The 26953-nt window shown below is 42.1% G+C and overlaps 1 protein-coding gene across 1 annotated transcript in view; it reads left to right on the forward strand.

Moving 5' to 3' along the window:
* IGSF5 (immunoglobulin superfamily member 5) overlaps positions 1-26953 on the forward strand; it is a 45510-nt gene that overhangs the window by 12167 nt on the left and 6390 nt on the right. The window contains exons 4-8 of the mRNA XM_057697064.1: positions 4457-4756; positions 16106-16243; positions 19056-19080; positions 23279-23379; positions 24767-24840. Of these exons, the coding sequence (XP_057553047.1) occupies positions 4457-4756; positions 16106-16243; positions 19056-19080; positions 23279-23379; positions 24767-24840 (638 nt within the window). The remainder of the gene's footprint in view (positions 1-4456; positions 4757-16105; positions 16244-19055; positions 19081-23278; positions 23380-24766; positions 24841-26953) is intronic.

Consider the following 26953-nt stretch of genomic DNA (forward strand, 5'->3'; position numbering starts at 1 on the left):
CCCCTTCCACCTTTCCTTTCCTTTCACTTCCTTTTTCTCTTATTAACACTATTAAAGACAAATTTTATCACTTTCCCATCTGACCCACTTCAGTACTAATAGCTTTTCTGGAAGTACATTCTGGAATTCTGGGGCCAGTTGTGGTCACTTGTCTTTGATTTAGAGAGAGAGGAAGAGAGTCGACAATCATTGCCCTTTCCCTAGTTTTTCGTATACTTGACTCTGTTTCTTTGCCTGACATCTTTTGTCAACTTTGAATCTTGCTTTAACTTTTTCCTCTTTCCAGCTGAATTTCTCTAATCTGTTACTCTTTCCTGCTCCTGGTGGTTCTTTTAATCAAAGGTGTGTGTTCACTAAGCCCACCAAGTCTTTTAGAGAAAATAAAAGAGTAAACAAAATTTATAATGGATAACTTATTTTTCCTTTTATCACTTATTCATTTTCATCATAGGGAAGTTGTGGGATCAAAGGTAATTTTGGGGTGCTGAAGATTATGCTACCTTAGTGAAAAAAATAAAAGGATACTTTACAAGGATTCAGGACATCTTTATCAAAATTAATCATTTTGCATTCCTTAAAAACTGTAATTATGCATTATTTATAGATGCATTGAAGCTTTTAGAGTTCCTGATGGCAGCATTTCTTTTAACAGAGTACATTGTGTCTATGCCATTTTTCCCTATGTCTGTTTGTTTGTCTTGGAGAAATTTGCAATGATTTGGTCTATATTCATAATGCTATCAAATCAAATTTGATGATGTTTGCTGGAGATACATGTCTACCTATTTCTACTTGTATTTTTTAAATTTAGCCAAATTGTTGTATCTTTACTTTTATGTATCTTTAATTTTGTGTGGTTTAATTAGGCGCACAACAATATTCTCTAAATAAGTGATTCTGTGAGGCTACCTAGATTACTGGCTTAGTTTGCATGACCAAACTCTTATTCTAATTATTTGTGGTATAAAGGAAAGAACACAGGACAAGGAACCAAAGATATGAGTTCTGATTTTGTTTTCATCAGTTACCTACCTTGCTGACTCCTGAAATGGCTCAATTTCTTTATGTTTAAAGTGAGGATAAAGCTCTCCTGCCCATAACTCAGGTTTACTATGAGGATCAGATGGAAAAATGACTGAGGATGGTCTGAAGACTCCAAAGCCCTGTCTGTTTCAATTTACTGCATGTGAAGCTGGGGGGCCAAAGAGGTCTACTGGTTAATAGCACAGACGTGGGAGCTTGACTGCCAGGTTCAATTTTCAGCTTTGTCACTGACTGTGTGACCTTGGCCATGTTACTTCATGACCTTGTGCACTAGTTTCCTCATCTTAGGGCAGTTATGGGATCCAATGAGTAGGTCTGTATAAAGCCTTTACAACAGCACCTGGTTCATTACAACCTCCATATAATCTTTTGCTATTATTTATTGCATTCCCAACAGGAGCACACCATTGCATTAGGCATTTAAGGGGAACTCAAAGGTGAATGCAATAAGACACAGTCCTGTCTTCAAGAATCTTACAAGAAGAGTGGATAATGCAAGTGCATGAATGACAGTGATGCAATGTAGATACTGGCAAGCTCAGTGAGAGGGAGACAAGGTCAGGTTCAAATTGAGAAGGGACATGAGAGACAGCGAAGGCTTCTAGGATGGCTCCATGGAGCAGGTGCCATATGAGATGTGCCTTGAAGGTCTGTAGATAACAGGCAAAATGGGGAAGAAAGAGAGGGGGAGGGCATTCCTGGGTCAAGGAAATAGAGTCAAGGGCATGGCATTATTGCCATGCTTATGGCATGTCAGATTCACAAATCCATGTGGTTTTATAGCATCTTTCCCAAGACGCATCTGTGAAGTTGTCTGCATACCTCTAACGTGCATTTTAATATGCTGGTAATTAGTGTAGCTTTTGGTTTTAACACAGATGGAATAACAAGCATCCAGGGAAGTTAAAGTCTTCCCCAAGGTGATGTGGAAGGAGCCCATAAATGGAGACAGAACTAAATCCATTTGCCCTGGTTGCACTGGTCTGAATGGCACTTTGATCTCAGAGGAACAAAAGTTCTCTGGGCAACAGGGTCTTTTAAAGGGAAAAGAATCATGAAAACAGAGGAAACATCCAGTTTATTTTGAAAGTGAACTTTCCAAAGATTGTTTTTTCCTTCTCATGTATCCGTGAGAAAAATAAAGAGAACTTACATAACTCCATGTTGAGTCATCCAAAATCTATGTGACTATTCTAGCCATCACCCTGTGTAAACTGTGATGCCACGGGATGACTTTTGTGAAAGCCAGTGGGCAAAGGTGGATCATGAATATATACTGAAAAAGGAAGTGCTTCAGATTGCTGTATTTTTGTCCATTTATTGCCCATACACCAATTAATCACACACCAAACTCTAGACCTCTTGTGTTTTGAAGGCCACTAAGACTTGAGTTCAAGATCAGCTGTCACTAACTGAAGCAGTACCATTTCCTCCTCTCCCCTCCAGTTTCTGTTATCTTGAACCTCTCCATCAATGAAACAATGAATGAACTAAAAAGAATAAGCACAAAACCCTGTACCTTAAGGGACAAATCCATTCCCCTCTCATTGTTTACAGTTACCCTTGAAATAGCTGAGGTGCTTTACTTACTCCAAGACATTATTCAAGAAAGGAATAATTGGAAATCTAACATTTCAGAGTAAGAAGATCTTTCAGATGTGATCTAGCTCAGTCTAGTCTGGGAACTCCCAGGCATCCCCTAGATCCTTTCAGGGTGGTCTGTGAGGTTACCACTGTTTCCATAGTAATACGAAGATGTAAGTTGCCTGTCTCACTCCTTGTCATGAGTGTACAGGGAGTTTCCCCCTGTACATCGGGAAGGTCTGCATAACTCAGTGGACCGGCGTTTTCCAATTGACTGATGTATAACGATACAAAATTGTGCCAAGGTAAAAGATCATTCAAAGTGCCAGTTAGAGCAAAGGATTCTGATGTAACAGAATGAAAGTTTCTTTATATGGTTTCAGTTTCCACAGTGTAACTAACCTTTAAGAAACCACTACTTGTCAAGTTTTGGTGTAGTATCAAGGAATATCCATGATTATCTGAAAAGCCTCCTCACCATTCCAACCATATATCCATGTGAAGTCAGATTTTCTTTATATCCAAAGAAAGCAATATATCGCAACAGACTGAAGACAGAAGCAGATATGAGACTCCAGCCAGATGTTAAAGAGATTTGCCTAAATAGAAAACAATGTCATTTTTCTCACTAATTTTATTTTGGGTTAAAAAGAAAGATATTTTTTCATAAAAATATGTTAACCCATATTAACAGGTAATAGGTTATTAATGTTATTTTAAAACAAATATTTAAAAATAAGGGAATGTTTAATTCTAATTTCAAATACAGGAAATATTGATAGAACCCACATAAACCAAAGGTCTTTGGAGTCCTAAGTGGTTTTTAAGCATATAAAAGATACTGAAACCAAAATGTTTGAAAACCACTGCTTTAGTTAATTCATTTTGTTCACCAGATAGTAAACAGAGAGACTGAAAATTTCAGTGACTTGCCTAAGCTGATGGCAATTTTGTGGGAAAGTCAGGATCAAGAGTAGACTTTTTTGATACTTAGTCCAGTGTTCTTTCCAATATATTATGTGGCAAAGAGTTTTAGCGTATTTTAATTTGAATATCTCAATGTCTGTATAGTTCACTAAGGCTGTGTCTTTACCGGGGCCAGTCCTCGGGTTATTTTAGTAACATTAGCCCATGCAAGCGCTATCTTCCGATGGGTTATTTACAGTGTGAACCCAGGCATATACAAGCAGGTCTTTACTAAAAATTTTAAAATAACTGATCTAATATATTCTGATACAGGATTTAAGGTAGTTTTTCTATAATTAGATCAGATTTGTATTTAATTTGTACCTAGAAAAATATTTTAAGGCAATATCACAGGAAATTATATTTAAAAATGTGTTGTCCCAAAATAAATAAAATGAATCTGATTAACCAAAGGCCAGGGGAGACTTACTTCCCATGAAGCTCTGAGATGTCTTCTCCTTACAATGAAAAGAATGTAAAGGTTGTTTCCCTTTTAGCTTTGGCTCCCAGGGCAGCCCCGGGCAAGTCTGCAATTCCACTGCAGTGATGGTGTAGCCCCCCACGTCGGGCACGTCCACCCTCTCTGTCCCATGTAATTTACATTCCCCTGGATGCTGATTTTTATTTTTTCACTTTCTCTGGAATCTGTTTTCTGGTGAGCCACCTCCCCTTCTTATGTGAACCTGGCCAGCATGAAACAAAACACAGATCAAGCCTGAGTTAAGGTTTCTGGACACAGACACAGTCCATTTGGGCCCGAGAAGATGGCGCTCATGCAATGTGGTCTGAAGGAAGAATTTTTAAAAACTTGGCACTGAGAGGCCTGAGCATTCCTTCCAAACGTTTCTCTTTTCTTCTTCAGTCATGGGGCCGTTGCTCACTCCTGAAAGCAGTCTTGTCGTCATTGTGGATGAACCTTGTAACGTGACTTGCCGCGCATCGGGCTGGACCCCACTCCCAGACCTTTCCTGGGAGATCGGGGTTCCGATGAGCCATTCGAGCTATTATTCCATCCCGGAGCCCAAGGACCTTCAAAGCGCAGTGAGCATCCTGACTCTGACGCCACAGGGTAATGGCACTGTGACTTGCGTGGCGGAGATGAAGGGGCTGTACGTCCAGAAGTCTGTAACTGTAAATCTTACTGTGGTTCAGCTTCCCTTGGGTAGGTGAAGACTTTCTGCTTTATACAAAGTGAATTAGTATTGCATGCTTTACACTTTATGTGTCGTGCTGCTTAATCAGTGCTGCCCAGGAAAATTGTATGGTGACCTTGATCTCAGGTCGGGATGGTAATGGAGACAAATGACTTGTGTCAGCCTCATGACCCTGTAATTCCACTTTTAAAATTCCATCTTCAAGAGTTTCTCTCTTTTCTGCTTATATATGGAAATCATTGAGAATCTTGACAATGATAAAACAGCATCAAGTTCAGATATAAATACTTGTATTCAATGTTTTTCTCTAGCTTTCACCCATTGTTCCTGTCTGATCCCACCCCTGGGCCAATAGCAAGTGAGCTCTTTTAATATCTAAGGAGGTCATACATGCTCTCAAGGATTCCTTCCGTTCTTAGTGGGATTAGGAGAGTTCATTTTTTAACCCAGCAAATCCAAATGTATCTGAAAGCACCAGGTCTATTTTTCATTTGTTTGTTTGTTTTAAACTCAACAAAATGACATAAGTTTAAAGTTTAGATCCCAGAGAGAATCTGCTGTAGGGTCTTTGGCAAACTCCAAACTCTGACCACACAGCTTCTTGGGGCCCCTCTGAGCCTGCTTGAGCTTGGAGGCTGCCTGGGCTAACTAGAAAGCACGGGGTTGGGGTCTGGAGATTTACCTTCATGCCCTCATTTTACAAAAGAGGGAAGAAAGGGAGGCCCAGAGAAGGACTACACTCTGTTCCAGGTCATATGCTAGTGGCACAGAGGGGTCTTGAAGCCAGGAGGAGCCCTCGGTCCAAAACTCATCCTACTATGAAAACACATTTACCTGAGACCTTCCAAACTTTGGAACAGCCATAGCAAGATTAATAATAACAATAATAAAAATAAAAAAACAGCACTACATAGCTCTTATTAAGTGAAGACTTTTTTTTTCCCAACTCAGTGTTTCACTGTATTTTAAACAAATTTTTTTGGAGTATAGTTGATTTAAAATGTTGTATTAGTTTCTGATGTACAGCACAGTGACTCAGTTATATATATACACATATCCAATCTTTAAATACACTCTTTTAAGCGGTTCTCAAATATTAACCAAATTACACAACTTTCTTATGAGTGGATGCTGTTGTAAAGATGAGGTGACAGGGACGCATTGTTTGGAACTTGCCCATGTTTACAGTAGATGGTGGAGTTGGCCTTGCCAGTGTGTATCCAGAATCTGCTCGCCTGTCCACTCTGTCCTCCCCCTGTGAGCAACCCTGGAAGTTGTGTGAGTGTCCTGAGGCTGCTGTAACCTCAGATTGAGGGCTTAAACAACAGACATGGTTTCTCTCACAGTTCTAGAGGCTGGGAGCCCAGAGAACAAGGTGTGGGCAGGGTTGGTTCCTTCTGAGGACCAGTCTGTTCCAGGCCTCTCTCCCAGCTTCTTGGTGGCCATCTTTGGTGTCCCTTGGCTTGTAGACCTTGGCTGCATCACCCTGATCTCTGCCTTCATTTTCACATGACGTCCCTCCTGCGTGCATGGGTGTGGCCAAATTTCCCTTTTTCATAAGGACACCAGTCATGTTGGATCAGGGGCCACCCTATCTAGTATAAACTTATCTTAACTAAGTTCCATCTGCAACAACCCTGTTTCCAAATAAGGTCACATTCTGAGGTACTAAGAGCTAGTACTTCAAGAAATGAATTTTGGGGAGAGAAAATTCATGGCATAACAGATGATGTCTCTGTGAACCTGTGAAAAGCCATTTAGAGGCTAAGCTGTGATTAGCACCAAGCTTTGCACTGTAGGAAATGATCCCCAATGTAATATGCACACAACCACACTCCTGACATCTGGCCCTTGTCTCCAACTCAGATGTCCCCAGAGACCAGGCAGACAACAGAAATGAAAGCATGAGTGAATACATGTGTCAGGGAGAAGATGGCGTGCAGGGGCCCTTTGGGAACCAGACAGAGTGCCCCACCCCAACAGAGCAGCTGTACCCGCTCTAGCTGGTTGTTACCAACAGGAATGGGGACTCAGGACTGTCAGAGCTTTGCCCTGGTTCTGGTGAATATCAGTGTTTTTGAAGGTAAAGGACACAGAAATCTGTGTTTTTTGGTTTTAAGTCAAGGTTAACTGATTTCAACTTATTAAATTCAAAGGAATTTAGCTTATTTCCTACCAAGACTATACGTGAAGATGAAGCTAGGATTCAAACTAGCTTGCTTTTCTTACTATTGTGGACAATTAAAAATCTTTAGAAAAATTGGTGCAAGAATAGTGCAAGGAATACCAATGTACCTTTGCCTAGCTGCAGCAGATGTTAACATTCTCTCCTCATGTTTGCTTCTCTCGCTCAGCTTTTCTTTCTCTCTCTTTCTTGCTTTATCCCTTCCTCCCTGCCTCCTCCTTTTTCTTTCTCCCTTCCCTTCTGTTTCTTCCTTTCTTTTCATTCCCTTCTGTTTCTTCCTTTCTTTCTTTTCCTTCCTTTTTCCCTTTCCCTTTCCCTTTCTTTCTTTCTTCCTTCCTTCCTTCCTTCCTTCCTTCCTTCCTTCCTTCCTTCCTTCCTTTCCTTTCCATTTGAGATTTACTTGGAAATTTTATGACACTTTACCCCTAAATACCCCAGCATGTGTATCATAAGAACAAGGCCATTCTACTTAACCCCAGTAGTTGACAGGAAATTTAACATTGATACAATAGTATTATACAATATTCAGTCCATATTCAAATTTCCTCAGTTGTCCTTTCTAGATTTCTTTCCCCCCAAAACCAGTATCCAGCTAAAGACCATGCATTGCCTTTGGCTGTCAGGTCTTCTGTCTCCTTTAATGTCCAGTGGTTCCCCCACCTTTTTTGTCTTTCCTGAAATAAGCATCTTTGAAGGATCCAGACTATTTTTGCAAGATGCCCTTCAATATGGATTTGTCTGAGTTTCCCCAACATACTTCAATTTAGGTTAAATATTTTTGGCAAGACATGCGTAATGTCATGTGGGCATGTGATGCCAATTTTCTCTATTACTGGTAATAAGATTGATCATTTGGGTAAGGTGGTGTCCCCCAGGTTTCTCCAGCATGAAGGTAACTTTTGGACTTTATAGTTAATATATAATCTACAAATACTGTGTGAATATCTTGTTTCTTGACAGCCTTTCACATAATAACATTTACATTCATTGGTAAGTCATTGCCTGAATCCCTTATTTCTATAGTGGTTGCAAAAGAATGATTTTCTGGTTCCATCATTTTTCTGTATTTATTAGTTGGCATTCTTCTGTAAAGAAGAGACATTTCTTTTTTTCCATTTCTCTCTTTTTTTTATTTTACAGTTTTAGTAAGGACTAATTTTAAAATTATACATTATAATTTATACATTATACATTATAATTTACTCCCATCACTATTCACTTTGATGCTCAGATTGCTCCAGATGTGGCCAGTGGGAATCCCTTCCAGCTGACTCTGGCATCCTTCTGACATGTCCGTCTTAGTTTTTGGGCACTTGACTCATTAAGATGTCCCGAATTTTCTTTGCATTTCCCCTGTCCCAGCCTGGAATCAGCCATCTCTCCAAGGAGCCAACCCAGCTTGCTTTTAAGCAATTTAAATATGACAAAGTATGGTCCAGGCTTTGAAAGGGAAGCTTGGAAAAAAGTGCCATTAGCACCAAATGGAATGAAATTTTTTAAACCACACACCTTGACAAGGTAATAATGCAGCAAAGAGCTCTGGTCTGATTGATGGTGCCTCATAGAAATGGGTTTGGAGATTAGCTTGCCTGCACAGATTTTCTTTTGTAGGGGAAGGGCAAAGGGCATTCGGTTTTCCTTGATGGGATTTAGTGCGGCTGAATTCTTCTTAGCCTGGGACCAGGGAAGTAAGAGGGCTTAATTAGGGCGGCTGGAATCCTGACAGCTTCACAGAGGAGAGTGTGGTGGTTGTGTTGCAATGAGTGACTTTATTGGACTCTTTTGGAGAAGGGTAATTTGTTTCTAAATTTTTCATCAAGATTGAGAGCAGCTGGTGGCTGGCTGCGTGTTGTCTGTTTTATGCAAGTTTTAGTAGCTGAAGACCTTGTTACTGCCTTGGCTGGGAAGATGGCTGGGAGCTGGCTTCTAGAAGCAAAGCCAGGTTCACGGAGAGCTGAGGGTGCACGAGGCTGTGCTTGTTCAAGCTTCTTCAGGAATCAGACAAATGCATCAGCCCTGCCATCCACTTCCTAAAAGTGCAAGGAATTTGTGTTTATTTCTGCAATAATCCTTTCAAGTCCTTGAAAGAAGAATGACACTGGCAGCTTAGGCAGTCTAGTGCATTCAAGCCAAAAGGTTGTATAAAGTACTTATTGGTTCTTTCAAGAAAAGCATATTGAAAGGGCTCATACTAGTGCTTTTTTTTTTTTTTAAATTGATTTTCTTGATTACAGAGGTAATACAGACTTTAAGCATCACAGATGTAGAAGGTGAAACCCCCATCACGCCTGCCTTGACCCAAGCTCCCTCAACCCTCTGTCTGACCGGCTGGATCGTTTTCTCTAGGTACTTACAACTGTGTAGGCTGTGAACTGTGAAAGTGAAGCCACACGAGCCGCTTACAGACTGTGGTGATTCCTGGTATGATCTGAGTTTTTATGGGATGTGGTCATTTCGAGGGCAGACAAGAGTGGTGGGCCTGACCGTCCTGGTGGAAACTCCGGCACCAGCTGTGTGATGTCGGCAAGTCACTGGCCTTCGGGGCTCAGTTTTCTTGCTGGTAAAACGAGGGGCGAGGAGGAGTGTGGGGCAGACATTCTCTCTCCTTGGCGGCCTGTCAGGGGAGATTTACTACACATGCTGATTCCCAGGCCCCACCCCAGAGGTTCTGACTTACTTGGTCTGCGTGGAGCCTGGGAATGGACATTTTCAAAAGAAGCTCCCCCCAAAAGCAGTCAGGATTAGGGGCTATTGAGATGGAAACTCTCCAAGGCCCTGTCTCCCGACCCAGCTTCATCAGGTGCTACTATTCAAAGACCTGGACACGAGACAGCCTGGACTTAATCGCCGGCTTGCCTATTTACTTGTTGTGTGACTTTAGGCAAGTGACTTAATGTCTCTGTGCCTCAGTTGTCTCATCTGTGAAACTGAGATAATAATCCCAACCTTATAGAGTGGCTGCTGTTGTGAGAAGTAAGTGGGTTAAAACACCAAGAGCACTTAGGACAGTCCCTGTCCCAGCCCACAGGATAGGAGAGTGAGCAATGGTTGTCATTTATTTTATGAATTCAGAGAGCTCCTGTGTCCCTTCTGGTGAGGAGCACGCTTTGCACGTGCTGGTGGTGACATTTTGTAGTCATCTAGTTGGTTCTGAGAAATTCTATGTGCCCTTTTAAAACTCTGAGCACTCCTGTGAGAGCACCTGGGAAATACTGTTTTCCTTTTCTTCACAGATGGGAAAAGGACAATCTTGGAGCTGAGATTAAAGTCACACAGTAAATTCAGTAAAGCAGCCCTCACGTGTCTGCAGTTGTGTGAAGGAACGTAGGCAGGAAGGCAAGCGGTGTTGAACTTGGAGATAACCTTCCTTAGTCACTGTTTGTGGGTTCTCAGGTATAGTACACCCATCCTTGCCCGCAAATCATCCTTGCCTGCAAATCTGCGGTTCACCTTGAATCATCACATCCACATCTTTCACTAAGGCTTTGTGTCCACCTAGACTCCCTGCTTCTTTTAAGACCTGGACTGTAACTTCCCCAGAAGGATTCCGCCAGATTGGAGACCCAGCGAGGCAGAACAGAAAGACATGAGTCAGAGTCCCCGGGGCTTTCCTGCTATGAGTGCCACCCTTGACCCGTTTACCGGGTTTTTATCCTGAGTGTCTTATCTGCATGATGAAGGGGTTGAGTCATGGATGAGATCATTCCAAGATTGTGTTTTCTGTCCACGATCATGAGTTTTGCTTTATCAATATAGGCTATTGTTTCTTTTTCTTTCAACCCATTGTAAAGGTGCTCATTAAAAATTAGCCTCGTGCTAAACAAAAATACCCATGATTTGGTATTTGTACTATATGATACATTAAAAGTTATTATTAAAGTAAGGAAGGTACTTCTGTGTAGCTCCAGTCCCAAATTACATCTCTTCACAGCGCACACCCAGCGCATACCCCACGCTTTTCTTTGGACTCTCCTGGAGCAGAGGGAGAGCATGTCTTTCTCAGGTGGGAAACTCCGTGGGAGATGTGACCCCCGTGGAGCATGGTCACAGCCAGCAGGAAGCAAAAGAATGAGTTGTGTGGTTCCTGATGTAAGATACCAATCTGGTGAGAGCCTGGGGCATTTAGCTGAGAGCAGGCATCATTTTATTGAACTTGATGGTTGAATTAAGGGACATGAGAGGCAGGCAGGACACAATATCACCCGCTCTCTTTCCTTTTTATATATTTTTATTCTAAAAAATTTATTTTGGTCTGTCTTTTTTTTTTTTTTTTTTTTTTTCTTTTCTTTTTGGCCATGTTGCGCAGCTTGTGGGATCTTAGTTCTCGGACCAGGGATTGAACCCATGCTCCCTGCAGTGGAAGCGTGGAGTTTTAACCACTGGACCGCCAGGAAGTCCCCCACTCTCTTTCTTGATTCTGTCCCTAACCCCAGTGAGGTGGCCTCCCTTCCTTTAAACAGCCGCTCCCTGGGGATACCTGACTGTCTCTGTAAGAGATCAGAGGAAAGGTTGTTATGCCAAGGCTCAGCTGACAGATGCTGGCACACTGAGAGTTTCCTCCAGCAGGGGAAGGAAACGCCCTTGATAGAGAGGGTTTGAGTAAGTCAACAGTGTGTTGACTTCTTCCAGTGAGAATTTCAAGCCTATCTCTTGAATCTGGAGCCAGACCTTAATGTTTAACCCCAGCTGGCTCCCTTTTTATGAAAGCTCCTATTATTTGCAGACTGCAGTTTGTAAAAGAGTTCATCACACCAAATTTAAGATGACCATGGCAATCTTGAGCATGTGTGCTGGACCTTACAGTGTTCAGCACTTTGACCTGCATCTCTTGAGTCTCTGAATGGCCTGGTGGGGTGAGAATTGTTACTGATGAGTGAGTCCAAGGCCAAAGGGAGCACAGGTACACAGTGGTCGTGAGGTTTGACTGGTTCCATTGACATGACGCCCAAAGCTCTCTATCAGTCACAAAGCTTCCACAGAGTGGTCTGATTGTGAATATCCTAAATGCAGTTCTGACCTTAATAATTTTATCATGACATCAGTGGGAGGGAGAGTATGGAAGTACCCTGTAATGGGACAGGTCACTTGGGGGGTGTTTACATTTTGGCTGCACTCAGGGATTCTCAAAGTGTGGGTCACAAACCCCCTGCATCAGGATCACCTGGGGTACCATTCCAGACCCCTGACTCAGCATTATGGGACGTGGGCCTGAATCCGTGTGCACAGTCAACATTCCAGGAGATGCTTGGGATTCTGTTCTCTGTGGAGCAAGGGGATGAACCATATTACTCCCTGGATGTGAAGGGACTACCTGGCTTTTTGGCTTTTTGTTTTTGAGCATATACTGTATTTTATTTTTATTTTTTTTAATTGAAGTATAGTTGATTTACAACGTTGTGTTAGTTTTAGCTGTATAGCAAAGTGATTCAGTTTTATATATATATATATATATTCTTCTTCAGATTCTTTTCCATTATAGGTTATTACAAAGTATTGAATATAGTTCCCTGTGTTATACAGTAAGTCCTTGTTGTTTACCTAGTTTACATATAGGAATGTGTATATGTTAATCCCAAACTCCTAATTTAGGGACTGGCTTGTTTTAAAGCTCCATTTAAAACCGGGGGAAGGGGGACTTCCTAGGTGGCGCAGGGGTTAAGAATCTGCCTACGAAGGCAGGGGACACGGGTTCGAGCCCTGCTCTGGGAAGTTTCCACATGCCATGGAGCAACTAAGCCCACGTGCCACAACTATTGAGCCTGTGCTCTAGAGCCAGTGAGCCAAAACTACTGAGCCCATGTGCCGCAAGTATTGAAGCCCAAGTGCCTAGAGCCCGTGCTCCACAACAAGAGAAGCCACTACAATGAGGAGCCTGTGCACCACAATGAAGAGTAGCCCCTGTTCTCAGCAACTAGAGAAAGCCCGTGTGCAGCAACAAAGACCCCAACCAATAAATAAATAAAATAAATAAATTTATATTAAAAAAAACTGGGGGAAGGGAGGGGTGGAGAGCCTAGGGAGGGGAGGGGAGGCTGGGGAGGGGTGACATGGGGAGGGTATAATTCTGTTCCCTTTCCCTTCATTTTTAGAGGGGGAAGAACCCTTTTATAAAATCTCTACCTGTCCCAGTTCACTTCAGAAAAATGGTGCTTGGTGTGGAGCTAGATGGCTTAGTTTTGACTTTTCTAAAGTCCTGTCATTCTTGTCTGAGCATCTTAATATTAGGGAAAAGGTGAATCCTAGGTCTGGCTCAGCTGCAGCTGACAGCCTGATGTACAGATTTCTCCATGTAGAGTCAGAAGGAAATTCAGCCTCTTTATCTGTCCATTAATCCATCCACCCATCCACCCACCCATCCATCCATCCATCCATCCATTCACTTGTTCAAGGTACTCAATATGTGCCAGGTGCTTGGAGTATAAGGAAATAAGACATGGCCCTTGTGAGGACAAAGTCTAGTTTAGATAAGAGCAGAAGTGTAAGGAGAATGGAACTGATAGTGGTCAATTTCATAGACATTTAAGACGGCGTCAAATGTGAGATGTTGAAAAAAGAAGGAAATATAAAAAACCGTCGTAGGTAATGCAGAGAAGCTTTGCACAAAGGGCAAATGACAAACACCTTTTTTATATTATATAGTTCTTTAAAACACAGAGTTCCCTGGATTTCAGCACTTGCTTTGAGATAAGTCCATGGATTACTCTGCAGTCGGATCCTTGCTTGCCCGTAAGCTGGCATCCAGATGTCCTCACCAGAGCATCTGTGATCATCTCTAAGCATTCCTGTAACTTATTCTGATCATTTAACTTTGAAACTATGATTTCAAGGAAAACTCTAAGTAAGAACATCCAAGAGACGTTTTTCAGGTATAATCTCTGGTTCCAAAGTGTGGGAAGGCAGTCGATTTAAAAGCAAACCCTATCTTCCTTCCTTCATAGGAAGTCTGTTGTTTTAATATTTTTCTAATGACTAGCATCTAATAAAATAGTGTGTATTTACACTGAGATGCTACCTAAGCACTAGGGTCGAGTGACACACCTTCTTGAATAGCAATTCTCATTTAAACAGATCAGCTTAAACATGGTTTGACTTCAGCGTGATTCAGTAGGAGAAATGAAATGCTGGATGAGGGCTCTTTGAAGCATCACGGCAGTTCCCACAGCCCATGGCTAGGCAGCGCGGTCCCATAGGACTTGCCCCGATGAAGGTGAGGTTCTATATCCGCAGCAACTGAGCCCTAGAAATGTGGCCAGTGTGACTGGCTCTGAGTATTTAATTGTATATAATTTGCTTTAAATTAAATTTGAATTTAGACAATCATGACATGTATTGAAAAGTGCCGGCTAGCATGGCTATGAAAAATCAAAATGGCTTTTCTTCTCTCTTTCATTCTCTACCCAGCTCCACCCACCCCTTTCTTTTATGACTGAACTTTTTTATTTGGCCCAGAAATTAACATAATAATCACAAATGTTCTTACTACTTCTAGCTTGCTTAATTAGTACAATGTATTTTGCACATTCACTATTTCAGAACCCTATTTAAAGTAATATGTGTCAAAACTCTTTTCAAGGAAAATGTCTTTACCATCAACAACTTGTAAAACACACCATCATTACAATTATTTTCTGGGGGAAAAACCTTTACATTGTTAAAGTACTACTAGATACATTAATGTAAATAACATTATGGCAGCTTCAAAAGTATCACAGTTGTTTCCATTCCTAAAAATAATTTGGTGACCAGCTATAGCTTGAAACACTCATCAGGTGGTAGTTTCAGTTACATGTTGGTTAATCTCTGTACAGATTTGAACAAAATAAGTGGCAAGTGACATTCAGGCTCTTTTTTTTCCTGCTTGCCCTGCCCCACCTGATCCTTCCCGTCTCCCACCTCCATGACTCCTGGATAGAACAAGAGAGCAAAGTAGACACTAAGGAAGGTGGTTCCCGAGAGCCACGCAAAGAGCAATTACTAGAAGAGAAGTGAATTGCAGGTGAGGTGTGGGTGGTACTGGGGTGGAGCCTTGCACTAAGTTCCTTTGGGGGTGACTCTTCCTCAATTTGTTCTGACTTTCTCTGGGCTTTTGACTTTCAATGGCTGGGAACATGGAATTGAGAACCAAGGTCATCCTTCCAGTCTTGTTCAGAAGTAGCTGCTCAATAAATATTTATTTAAAAAAATTTTAATTTTATTGACATATAATTGGTTTATAATGTGTTAATCTCTGCTGCACAGCACAGTGATTCAGTTATACATATATATACATTCTTTTCCATTATATCACAGGATATTGACTATATATTCCCTGTGCTCTACAGTAGGACCTTGTTGTTTATCTGTTCTATATGTAATAGTTTTTATCTGCTAAGCCCACAATCCTAATTTATCCCTCCCCCACCTCCCTTCCCCTTTGGTAACCAGAAGTTTGTTTTCTAAGTCTGTGAGTCTGTTCCTGTTTTGTAAATAAGTTCATTTTATCATTTTTTTAGTTTCCACATATAAGTGATATCATATGATATTTGTCTTTCTCTGACTTACTTCACTTAGTATGATAATCTCTAGGTCCATCCTTGTTGCTGTAAATGGCATTATTTTATTCTTTTGTGTGGCTAAGTAATATTCCATTATGTATATGTACCACATCTTTTTTATCCACTCATCTGTTGATGGACATGTGGGTTGCTTCCATGTCTTGGCTATTGTAAACTGTGCTGCTGTAACATAAGGGTGCATGTATCTTCTCAAATTAGAGTTTTGATCCAGCAGTCCCACTCCTGGGCATATATCCAGTCAGCAAGCATTTCTTGAATAAGTAGAGGATGTCAGAGCATGGAAACCACTGTTCCAACCTCAGGGAATCGTGGCCCAGCCCAGCTTATTTACCTCTCAAGAATTTTAGAGGTGTTAACCAGAGAATGCTTGGACTGTGTTACTAGGCAGGTATTTATTGGCAGCAATGAACACTGTAATGGAAGATTCTGTAGAGCACTGAGTATTTAAGCACACTGAAGGCAACTTGGCCTTTGACACCTGGCTGTAGCAGATGGAATAGTTACGACACTGTTGGAAAATGTAATCTAATTTATAGTGTGGCAGAATCAGTGATTACATACCCTTGATAGTGGCAAGCATCACTAAAATATATATTTTTCTCCTTTCTACCTTATAGACAGCATTGATAAACCAGGTACATCATTGCCTACCTGGGCCATAGTTCTACTTGCAGTATCGTTGTCACTGCTTTTCATCCTGATCGTTGTTCTGATTATAATATTCTGCTGCTGTGTCTCCAGGAGAGAGAAAAAAGGTAATTTTGTTGTTGTTGTTCATATAGATTTGTATATATTTTTGAACTTTTGGTATGAGCATTTGTAGTTCATTAACTCATCAGTTCTTTCAAAAGATATATTGGCTTTTAGGGTCCTTGAAAGGAAATGCATGCAATTCATATTGAGGGAAAGGACTTTCTCAAGGAAGGAAGCCATTCCTCTGGGGCCTGAGTTGACCCCCCAAGGTAGACAGATCTTCACACTTTGAGAAGGTGAAGAGGAGGTGCCTTTTTCACACTATTTGAGTTTTCTGTTTATTTGCAAGGATATAATGCTATTGCAACCTGTCATTTAGATGCTATGTTTTATTTTCCAAGAGTAATACCCACTGTCTGAACCCATCAAAAGATTATTTTCTATTTTGTAGAATTCTGACTCTCTTTTTTGTAGGTGAATATTGTTGCAGTGGTAGAAAAAAAAAAAAACCATGGTCTTCTGTTAACAAAAGTAGTACCAGTAAAATGAATAAAAATAATTACGCATCTTCTAAATGAAGTCTTTTGACATACTCTAAGATGTATGAAAGAGTGGCCTTGTTTAGGGGGCAGGCTCAACATAGGGGTGGGCTTATCAACATTGGGGTGGGCTTGTTCTGGACTTAGCTTGTGATGTCAGAAAGCACAGGGACTTTGTCATATGGAATGCTCAGGACTTTCCAAGTGTCTAGTGTGTGTGTCCATCTTTGGCTTTCTTTCTCTCATAAAACCTGCACCTGCTCCTATTTGAATATTTAAATTAATTTTCTTAAAGTCAGAGTTTTGATGTTTGGCTACCTGTCAGTTTAATTGCACTTTTAATTTTATTAACACTAACTGCCATTCGATGAGCACTTTCTGCTTGTCTGCCAGGCACCATGTTCCCCAACTCTTTTACTTAGAATTGTTCTTTTAGGGAGATAAGCCTTGTGAAGTGCGTGGTCCACCCTTAACTAGGCTAATTGTCTAGCCTTGGCTCCTGCATGTGTTCAGTTTGTCCTTGGGGAGTTAATTCTGTGCTATATTCTCTAGGAAACAGAAATGAAAAGTAGTAAGTACCGGTTGACCCATATTTGATGGGAATTTGTTTTTACCTGGGAATTTACCTGGGAGTTACCCTGTATGCCACACATACATTACTCAAAAACAAACGAACAAACAAAAAAACCAAAAAAAACCCCTGGATTTTAATGAAAACTATGGATAACTTGAATTTTAATTTAGAACTGACTAGGATTGTTCATTGCCTTCAGATTATTATTTTCAACATTAGCGATTGTGGGGTATTTGGAGAACATACTGGTTATTTGGACTTCTGCATCTCTTAAGCTTTTGTCTGTCCCACACCAGCCTGGTAAGAAGGTTTGTGGCCACACAGGATGTACACCAGGGAAATTCTCTGATTCTTAGCTTCTTCATTTACAAAATGGGGACAAGTATTATCCTATAGATTGGTTATGAGAATTAAATAAATTAATACAATAAAAGTTTGTGTGATCTATCCTAGATTTTATCCTTTATTTGACTTTGAAAAGCTGTTTCACAATGGACACTGCACTTCACCTTAACAAAAATGTAAAGAATGCCGCGAAGTCCTGGATTGCCCCAAGATAATTATTTCCATGCTTAAAAATATTAATCATCAAGGCTTTAAAAAAGTATTTTCTGGTGCTCTGCTTTGTGGGTGCCTGGAGAATTCTCAGTGCTCTGCCTGGTTTACTGGGGGCTGACAGAGGACAGCTGGGGACCCCACTCAGTGTGACTTGAAGGTTTTGGGATCAAAGCTTCTAGAGCGGGGGGCGGGGGGGGGGGGGACCAGGGCCCCACCTCCTGCAGCCTGGCCCTTGCAGGAACACTAGTGTCATTCCTCTATTACCAGAGGGAAACCAGAAAATCTCTCCCTTTCAATTCAAATGATTGCTTCTGAGGTTCAATTTGAGGTGTGAATCAGCAGATGTTATCAGAAATGAAAATAAGTGAGACCATTATGTACAAAATAAGGAAAATGAATATTTTTTGGATCTCATTAACACTTGGTGCATAGGAGGCCTAGACAGGAAAGTGGAGGTGCGGAGCCCACTGGCTTTAGAGCCAGACGGGCAGGGACTTTTGTGTGGGCTCTGGTGCACCCCATTTTCAAATGCTAGATTCCCTCCAGTCCAAGAATCCATTGGTTAAAAACATTAGTGATTTCATGAGGGCTTTTGGGGGGTGCACACAACTGTATGAATTGATACCATTGGTACGTATTGATTGAAAATGTATTGTAGAGCAAACGAAATAGAGTGCTTAAGCAATGTGATTTCTTATCTGTTAAAGATATGGTTATATGCGTATAATAGTACATAGTTTGTTAAAAATCTGATAACTCTTGGGTTGTTGTGATGAGTAAAATGAAATATTACCTTGCACGGTGCTGGCATGATTGACACACTGAGTCCTGAATGATTGACAGCAGGGACTGGGAGCCCAGCACCTCTTCATGGTGAATGAGTGGCGTCTTTATAACCTCAGGAATCAAATCCAGTGCTCACTAAGTACTTACTTAGTGAGTGAGTAAGTGGGCACCTGCTGCATTTTGGGTACCCATGTGTTATAAATACTCATTTTTATGATCACGAATAGTGAATTCCACTTTCCTTATGCTTAGAAATCATTTCATATTCACTGTGGGGGAACTTGATACTACTTACTGGCTCACAAATACTCAATAATGTGAGTATTTCAAATCAGGGGGCCTATAAAAATTAAGATTTTATTTTCAGAATAACTATCCTGATTTTGCTAATGTGATTTTGTTCTTTTTTCTTTGTAGAATCTAGTTATCAAAGTGAGATAAGGTAAGTTGGATATCATGTCAATTTTCTGAAAACAAAAACAAATAAATGAAAACCAACCAACCAACACCCCCCCCCCCCCGCCCCCAACCACACACACAGTTGTGGGATTTTAGGATTATATTACTCAAAATTAGGTACTAAAAATGGACAACTCTGAAAAACATGTATGCCAATCACAAACTCATAGAGCAACGTTAATTGCAGAATAAAATAGGTGGGTTCCTACTGCCTAAGTTTAACTTGCTCACTTAGGAAGGTGGAGTGGAGTTTTACTTGGCGTCTGGCGTTTGCAACCTTTTCCCACAAGAGGACACTCTGTACCGTGACTGTTGCCCTCCTGCTCTGAGTCAAGGCTAGGGATGTGAGGACCTTTTCAAGGATGTTAAAGAAGCAGGCGGAGGTCCTGCTGGAGTTTCTGGGGTGGTAGAGACAGTGAGACCAGCTGGGTGGCTTAAGGCAATGAAACTGACCAGGCAGACAGATCAGGAGTGTTCACTGCTCACCGCCCAGGGCAGAGGGATGGAAAAATTCCTGCCATTCTCACGGCTGTCCAGAAGGAGCTGCAAGCACTTTTAAGGTAACTAAGCCAAGCACTTGGCATAGTTATAACCAGTTTAAATGTCTGCAATATTTACATAATTATAAATGCACCCTGGGGAGGGATTTTTAGACAGTGGTGGTTTTGTTGGGGATGTTAAAGCCACATCTACTTTTCAGTATTTTATTAGATAATTTTAATATGTGAAATGCTATAATTTAAAATATCTTCTGGCTACGTGTGGTGAAAGAAGATGTATGTAATCTCCATGTAACAGGTACCATCCGCTCTCCCTCGACCCCAGTCACTGCCTGATGACAATGTGGTTTGCTTGCTCTGAGGACACCACAAAGCAGCAATCCAAAAATACACCTGCTTTGGGGCCTGACTTGGGGCCCAAGGAAAGGAAGGAAAACTGACCCTGATAATTATACCAGAATTTCTCTCCATTGCTGTCGCTGGCACGGTGGCGATCTGCATTCTTCTGTTCACCATTATTGACTGTGCAATGTCTCTTCTGTTCTCTGGGTTCTTAGCTACGTACAGTGATCAACAGCTATTGAAGGCAGAGAACAGCAGTAACCACAGGAATAATAATAATGACCAGGGTAGTGACAGTAGAGCTAGCATATACTGAATGCCCCTAGCATGCCTGCCAGGCACTGTTCCACACGTGGTGGAGGTTTCTTCCTTAATTCTCACAATGATTCCATGAGGCTGTTTTTCCATTTTGTAGATGAGGAAACTGAGGCGTATGGGGAGGTTAGGTAATGTGGCCAGTATCTCCCATCCAGAGAATGGAAGGGTCTGAATGGGAACCAGCTGACCTTGCTCAGGGCCTGAGGCCTTGTCTGCATGGAGCTCTCACCCTTAGATCCAAGCGCATTGGGTCCAGGAAAGAATGATGGGGCAGCTCACTGGGGCCCCTGTGTTTTACCTGCTTCCCCTCCCACTGGGTCAACAGTGCTGACTCCAGCTGCCCACAGAATCCTTCATTAAAAGAGCACATATATATATTTTTCATATATATTTTTTTCTTATAGAATCAATGCATGTTTATTTAAAAAAATTTTTTTAAATAAAGTTAGGTATAAGAAATGGTTTTAAAATCACTGCTAATTCTATTGCCCAGAAGTAATTGTTGTCTAAGTATGTATATATTTACACGTGTGTTCACATAGATACATTATGTGTTTTGCAAAATTTAGATCATAATAAACATCATTTTATATCTTGCTCTCCTTACTTGACACTATTCTGAAGATTATTCCTGTTGAGAAATACTTGTCTATAATATTTTTGTTTCTTTTGCTTAGTAAAGTTTTTTTTTAATTGAAATATAAGTGTAGAAAAGCACACAGATTGTAGGTGCATAGCTTAATTAATTTTCACAAAGCATATGCATCTGGGCCTGGACTCCTGATGCAGAGCTAGGACACCCCCAGGACCCCAATCCCCTCTCAGGCCCCCATCAAATCATCCCCTGCCCCTTCCTCAAAGGTCATGTCTTCTGACATCTATCCCCACGTTCCCCGAGGTCAGAGTCTATAAACTTGATATAAATGGAGTCACGTCTTGTGTCCGTCTTCTTAAACTTCATGCTGTGAGTGGATCATATTGTTGAATGTAGATGGGCATGGTTTAATATTATTATTTTTTATTGGGGTAGTTTCTTCACAATGTTGTGTTAGTTTCTCTTGTACAATGAAGTGAATCAGCTATATGTACACAAATACTCCCATATCCCCTCCCTCTTGAGTCTCCCTCTCACCCCCCTCATCCCGCCTCCCCCATCCCACCCACCTAGGTCATCACAGAGCACCGAGCTGAGCTTCCTCGCTATACAGCAGGTTCCCACTAGCTATCTGTTCTTCACACGGCAGTGTACATATGTCAATCCCAATCTCCCAATTCGTCCCACTCTCCCCTTCCCCCGCTGTGTGCACATGTGTTCTCTACATCTGTGTCTCTATTCTTGCCCTGCAAATAGGTTCATCTGTACCATTTTTCTAGATTCCACATATACGCGCTAATATTCGATAATACCACAAACAGGGCATGTATGCAACTGATTTTTCCATTTTACTTTGAAAGGGCATTTAGTAGTAATGCAAAATAGATAGCTAGTGGGAAGCAACTGCCTAACACAGGGAGATCAACTCAATGATTGCTGATGACCTAGAGGGGTGGGAGGGATGCTCGGGAGGGAGGCTCAAGAGGGAGGGAATATGGGGATATACGTATAAATACAGCTGATTCGCTTTGTTGTACAGCAGAAACTGGCACAACAGTGTAAAGCAATTATACTCCAACAAAGTTTGAAAAAAAAGAAAAAAGGGCATTTGGAGCTGTGATGAACATTACTGCACTGAGTGATCTAGTATGTGTCTTTTAGTGTCATGTCCTCATTCCTATTTTGCATTCTGTTGGGTATAATCTATTAGTGAAAGCTGGGTCATAGGGTAGGTATATGCTCAGCTTTAGATGATATCATACAGTTTTCAAAGCAGGCATAGCAGTTTACACTTCTTTTTTTAAATTTTATCTTATGTATTTTTGGCTGTGTCGGGTTTTAGTTGGAGCACGTGGGCTCTTCGTTGTGGTGCAAGGGCTCCTCTCTAGTTGTGGCACACGGGTTTTCTCTTCTCTAATTGCAGCGTGTGGGCTGCAGAAGTGAGTGGGCTCTGTACTTTACGGCACGCGGGCCCTCTGGTTGAGGCGCTTGGGCTTAGTTTCCCTGTGGCATTTTGGGATCTTAGTTCCCTGACCAGGGATCGAACCTTCATCCCTTGCATTGGAAGGCACATTCCATATACCACTGGACCACAAGGGAAGTCCCTACGCTTCTACTAGCAGTGCATGAGAGTTCTCACCTCTGATAATTTTTAGAGGTGGCATGGAATTCCATTTTAGAGATGCATCGTCATTTATTTTACCAGTCCCCTAGAGCTGGGCACCTGGGTTGTTTGCTTTTTGCTAGTATAAAAAGCTCATGAATGAACATGGTTTCAGGTAAATCTTTGCACATACCCTTGTTTATTTCCCTTGCTTATTATAATCAGTTCTTAGTGATGAAACATAAATATTTTAAAGCCTTTGGTATCCATTGCCAAACTTCCTTCCCCTGGGAAGCTGCACTGATTTTTGCTTTATTTCAGAGGTTGGCATTCTTTTTCTGTCAAGGGTCAGATGGTAAATCTTTGGGGTTTTGTAGGCCACACACTCTGTCACAACCACTCAACTCTGCTGCTGCAACAGGAAAGCAGCCATAGACCGTACGGAAGCAGACAGGCTCCAATAAAACTTTATTTAAAAAAGCAGATAGGGGGCCGGATTTGGCCTGTGGGTCATAGCTGGGCAACCCTGCTTTATTTGGTCACTGGTGTGCGAGAGTTGAGTATCAGCCACGTGGGGGCTGGAGTCCATGGACCTATCATGATAAAGATCCCCACGAGGGGTGTGTGTGAGCTCACAGGCCATCTACACGGCCGAGCTGGTGGCTGGGAGGGTGCACCCCAGTGCTGGCCACCTGCTAGAGACCAGTGGGCGAGCTTTGGCCTTGTGGCGCGTTCATGGTGCGTGAGTGCTCTGCGTGGAGCGGTGAGACCCGAGTGTCCACCGCTGATTAACATCTGGCTTTTCCAAATCGTCGAATTCTAGGAAATCTGCAAGTGTGAAGACAAACAAAGACACTTCCGGAACAAAGTTAAAAAGTGGAAATGAAAACTATGGCTACAGTTCACATGAACCAAGGACCACAAGTGAGTGGCCAGGTGGGGGCCATGGAAAGATCTGGAAGGGAGAGTCGGGGGACAGGCTGCCCACCAGCTTCTTCTTCTTCTTCTTCTTCTTCTTCGTCTTCGTCTTCGTCTTCGTCTTCGTCTTCTCCTCCTCCTCCTCCTCCTTCTCCTTCTCCTTCTTCTTCTAGAATTTTATTGAGATATAATTGACATACAGTAAACTGCACCTATTTAAAGTGTACAATTTGATATTTTTTTCTTATTAGTATGTATATATGGCAATCCCCACTGTCTTCTGAAGCTGCCTTAGCTGTTGGTGGTCGTTATTCGAGGGGTAATTTTTAGAAGAAGGAGACATTCCAGAAGTAGAAATATTCTAGGAGAAGATAATATGCAAAATCTACTTACTTGTCTAAAGTTTAAAAGGAATAAAGGTGGAAACCTAAGCGCTTTTAAAAATCCTGTTTTTTTTTTCAATGTTGTCTTTTAAAAAAAATGCTTCTACCTTAAAGTGTGTGAGGAGGCATTTTAATACATTGAGGGTAACTCCTCCAAAACCTCAGTTAAATCTGAAATTCAGCAAGAAATCTTTTTCTCTTCTATTTGACAGTCGTAACAGGGGGTGTCTCTGAAGCCACTGCCACTAGTGAGGGACAGGGGTAGGATGTGAACGGAGATCCTTTTGAGAGCAGTTGAGAGTGAGAGACTGCACAAATTACCCCTTAGCAGTTGGGGAGGGAGACCGGCCCTAACAAGTGGCTGGCAAAACAAATTCCACAGATTTTTGGTTAATCGATTTTTGCCAAGAGGCTCGAAAACTTTTTTTTTTTCTTTGCTGAGATTGGGACTTTATTCTCAGCAGTCCCACAATTTCCATTTTTCAATGGCTGTCTCCTATGTACAGTCCAAATTGTATGCCTCAGATTCAAAAGAATTCTGCAAAGCATGGGCAGTTTCCTTTGATAACCCGATTGCAGCCTGTTGCAAGATTTCCTGTGACAGAATATTTATTCATTAGTATTTTGAGTGACTAATCAAGTAACCTGACCAAAATGATGGGCCAAACGGAACCTCCCTGGCCCCATTTCCCCCCATGTTTATTTCCCTCGGTCAGCCGTTAAAGCCGTGGCTTCATCTTGTCTCTGAATGAGACCCACGTGTCAAGAAAGGAATCGATTTTGAGTCCTTCTGCTATATTTTTATTTCCTTAGAAAGATAAAGTCCTCAAAGTATATAACCTCAAGTACACTTTATAAAAACCGTTTGTGGTTACAGATTTTTCATGCCCGGCATAAATTCGTGCCATTTACTGCATAAAAGCAAAGGTGTTTCTTTGTGGGTGAGAGTTGTGAGAATAGGGAGTGTGGTCTTGGTCCCTTAGGGCTCTGAAATCATTTTTCTGTTGCAGAAGCTGCTTCTCTCCCTGCGAAGTCCTCTGACTCCAGCTTTCCAGAACCCTGCGACCGTAGGCAGCCTCACCAGGTGATTCAGACCTTCTTCCTCCTTTTGGACTTTTTTTTTTTTTTTTTTTTTACCGTTTAAAAACCCTTGCCCCGTGGTAGGTGATTACGTTATGTTCATGGTGGACAAATGTGACCTTTGCTCACTTCGAAGTCAACTGGACAGCATGAGGGAATGGGGCTGGAGCATGTAGTATCTCTCCCTTCGTAGCAGGTTTTGGGGGGAAAGACCAGATGTTTAATTGGGGACTGGTCATCTTGAAGTGTCTGTTAGACGTGGACATCTACACAGAGGTGTAGGGTGTACAGATGGATGTGTGGGTCTGGGGCTAAAAGCAGAGGCACGATCGCAGATGTTCCTGGTTGCTAGGCAACTTTTGATGGGCACTGACCTTCCAAGGGACATTAACATAAAGAAAACCATTCATTGGGAACTGTGAGGACACAGTACACTTATTGTCAGACACTAAGTCATTATTGGTTGCCAGTCATGAAGGAATTAGGGTTCATATGCAGAAGATATGATTCTTCACATCCAAAAATCATATTAAACAAATATGTATATAACCAGGACCGTTTTCTGGCCTGTGCATCTTCAGAGGAGAAGTACTTGGATGCAATTCTGCCGTAGCGTCCGCAATGGGTGTTCTCCCCGCTTAGCTTCTGGAAAAGGTACGCTCACAGATTGGGGTTCCGGCAGATTGTGGATCACATGACCTTGGCTTTGTTCTGCCTCGGAGTCTACCGGCCTGAGGCACTACTGCCCAGCACCGCCTTCGAAGCCCCATCCTTCTTCCCTGGCACAGATGCTCACTGGAGTTTCCAGGCGGCTCCAGGCTGTCATATTCCTCCCTGCAGTAGGCATTCGGCTCCGTACATACATCTTGCCAGTGATGTGTGCCTCCCAGGCCTTTGGGGGGAAGGGGAGCCTGGACTGATGCTCAGCCTCGTATGGGAGGAAATAAACGATGCTATTAATGGCAACCGAGGTATCCAGGCGGGAAGATGTATGTGGGGTCCGAGGCACAAAAGCAGATGGGCTTACGTGACAGATCATGAGCTCCAGGTACGAGTTCAAGCTGCTTCCTGAGGCTGGGTGGCAGGAAAATAGAGAGGTAAAATTATTCGCACAAGGCTGCTCTCTTGGGCACATTTATCTTTTTTCTGTAGAGGAGCAACAGTTTCCCCTTCGAAGGGCTAGTCTCTTGATTAAGAGGTGGTTGGTGAAAAGGTGTAATTGCCAAGCTGTGAAGGATGTCTCCTGTCAAGACCCCATGACTGGACCTGAGTGGGGACTGCGGGCTGATGAAGGGGCTCTCTCTCCCCCAGTACCAAGTGCAGTCAACGCAAGAACACATTTAAGCCAATCATTACCTCTGTGGCCTTTCTGTGGTTACCTTTTTCTGTCGTGTGTCTTTCCACTGGACAAACCACCGTGCTCAGGTCTGGGGTGGAGGATGGGGCAGGTGGGGAGGAGATACAGAGAGGGTCATGTCAGATGATTCCCCCTGCTGTAAATGAGGAGAAAGGGGACTCTGGATGCGTTTGGGCATTGGGACAGATGACGTTTGGGGCTCTGAATGCATACTCTTAGGCTTGAAGTGTTGTTTTGAAAACTTACAGGGAGAGAAATTTAAGAAGTTTCTGCTGCTTAAACATGTAACCCGTTAAATAATCTGTTGGTGGAAAAAGAACAGTGGCCCTTGAGGTGCTGGGCCCTGGGGGCTGGTCACACACACCTGTGTTTCTTGAAGTGTTTGTAAGGCTGCTAGGAAATCAGGGCATCTCGGCCAGAGCACCAGGTTCCTTAAGAATCAAAGAGAATGCCAGGAGGATGAACTATTTTTTGCCTGAGCTAGAAACTGACAAAAGGTTTTAAATAGCTGGATTTTTCTAAGCGAAGGAACTTGGACAAGCGCATTTCTGAAGAGGCCCATCTTTGATCATTAAGCAAAGGGTGCCTTGCAGGTGTGGGCCCAGGCACTGTGTCCTGGATACCCATTTGGAGAACCTGGACGTTAGGTGTACCATGGGCTATGCTTCCCGTGAGGCATTTAAAGGAAGGAGAGGGCAGACAGATATCATAGGATATCGCTTCTATGTGGACTCTAAAAAAGTGATACAAATGAACTTAT

Source organism: Hippopotamus amphibius, chromosome 10 (genome assembly GCF_030028045.1).
Source record: "Hippopotamus amphibius kiboko isolate mHipAmp2 chromosome 10, mHipAmp2.hap2, whole genome shotgun sequence".
NCBI classification, from domain to species: Eukaryota; Metazoa; Chordata; class Mammalia; order Artiodactyla; family Hippopotamidae; genus Hippopotamus; species Hippopotamus amphibius.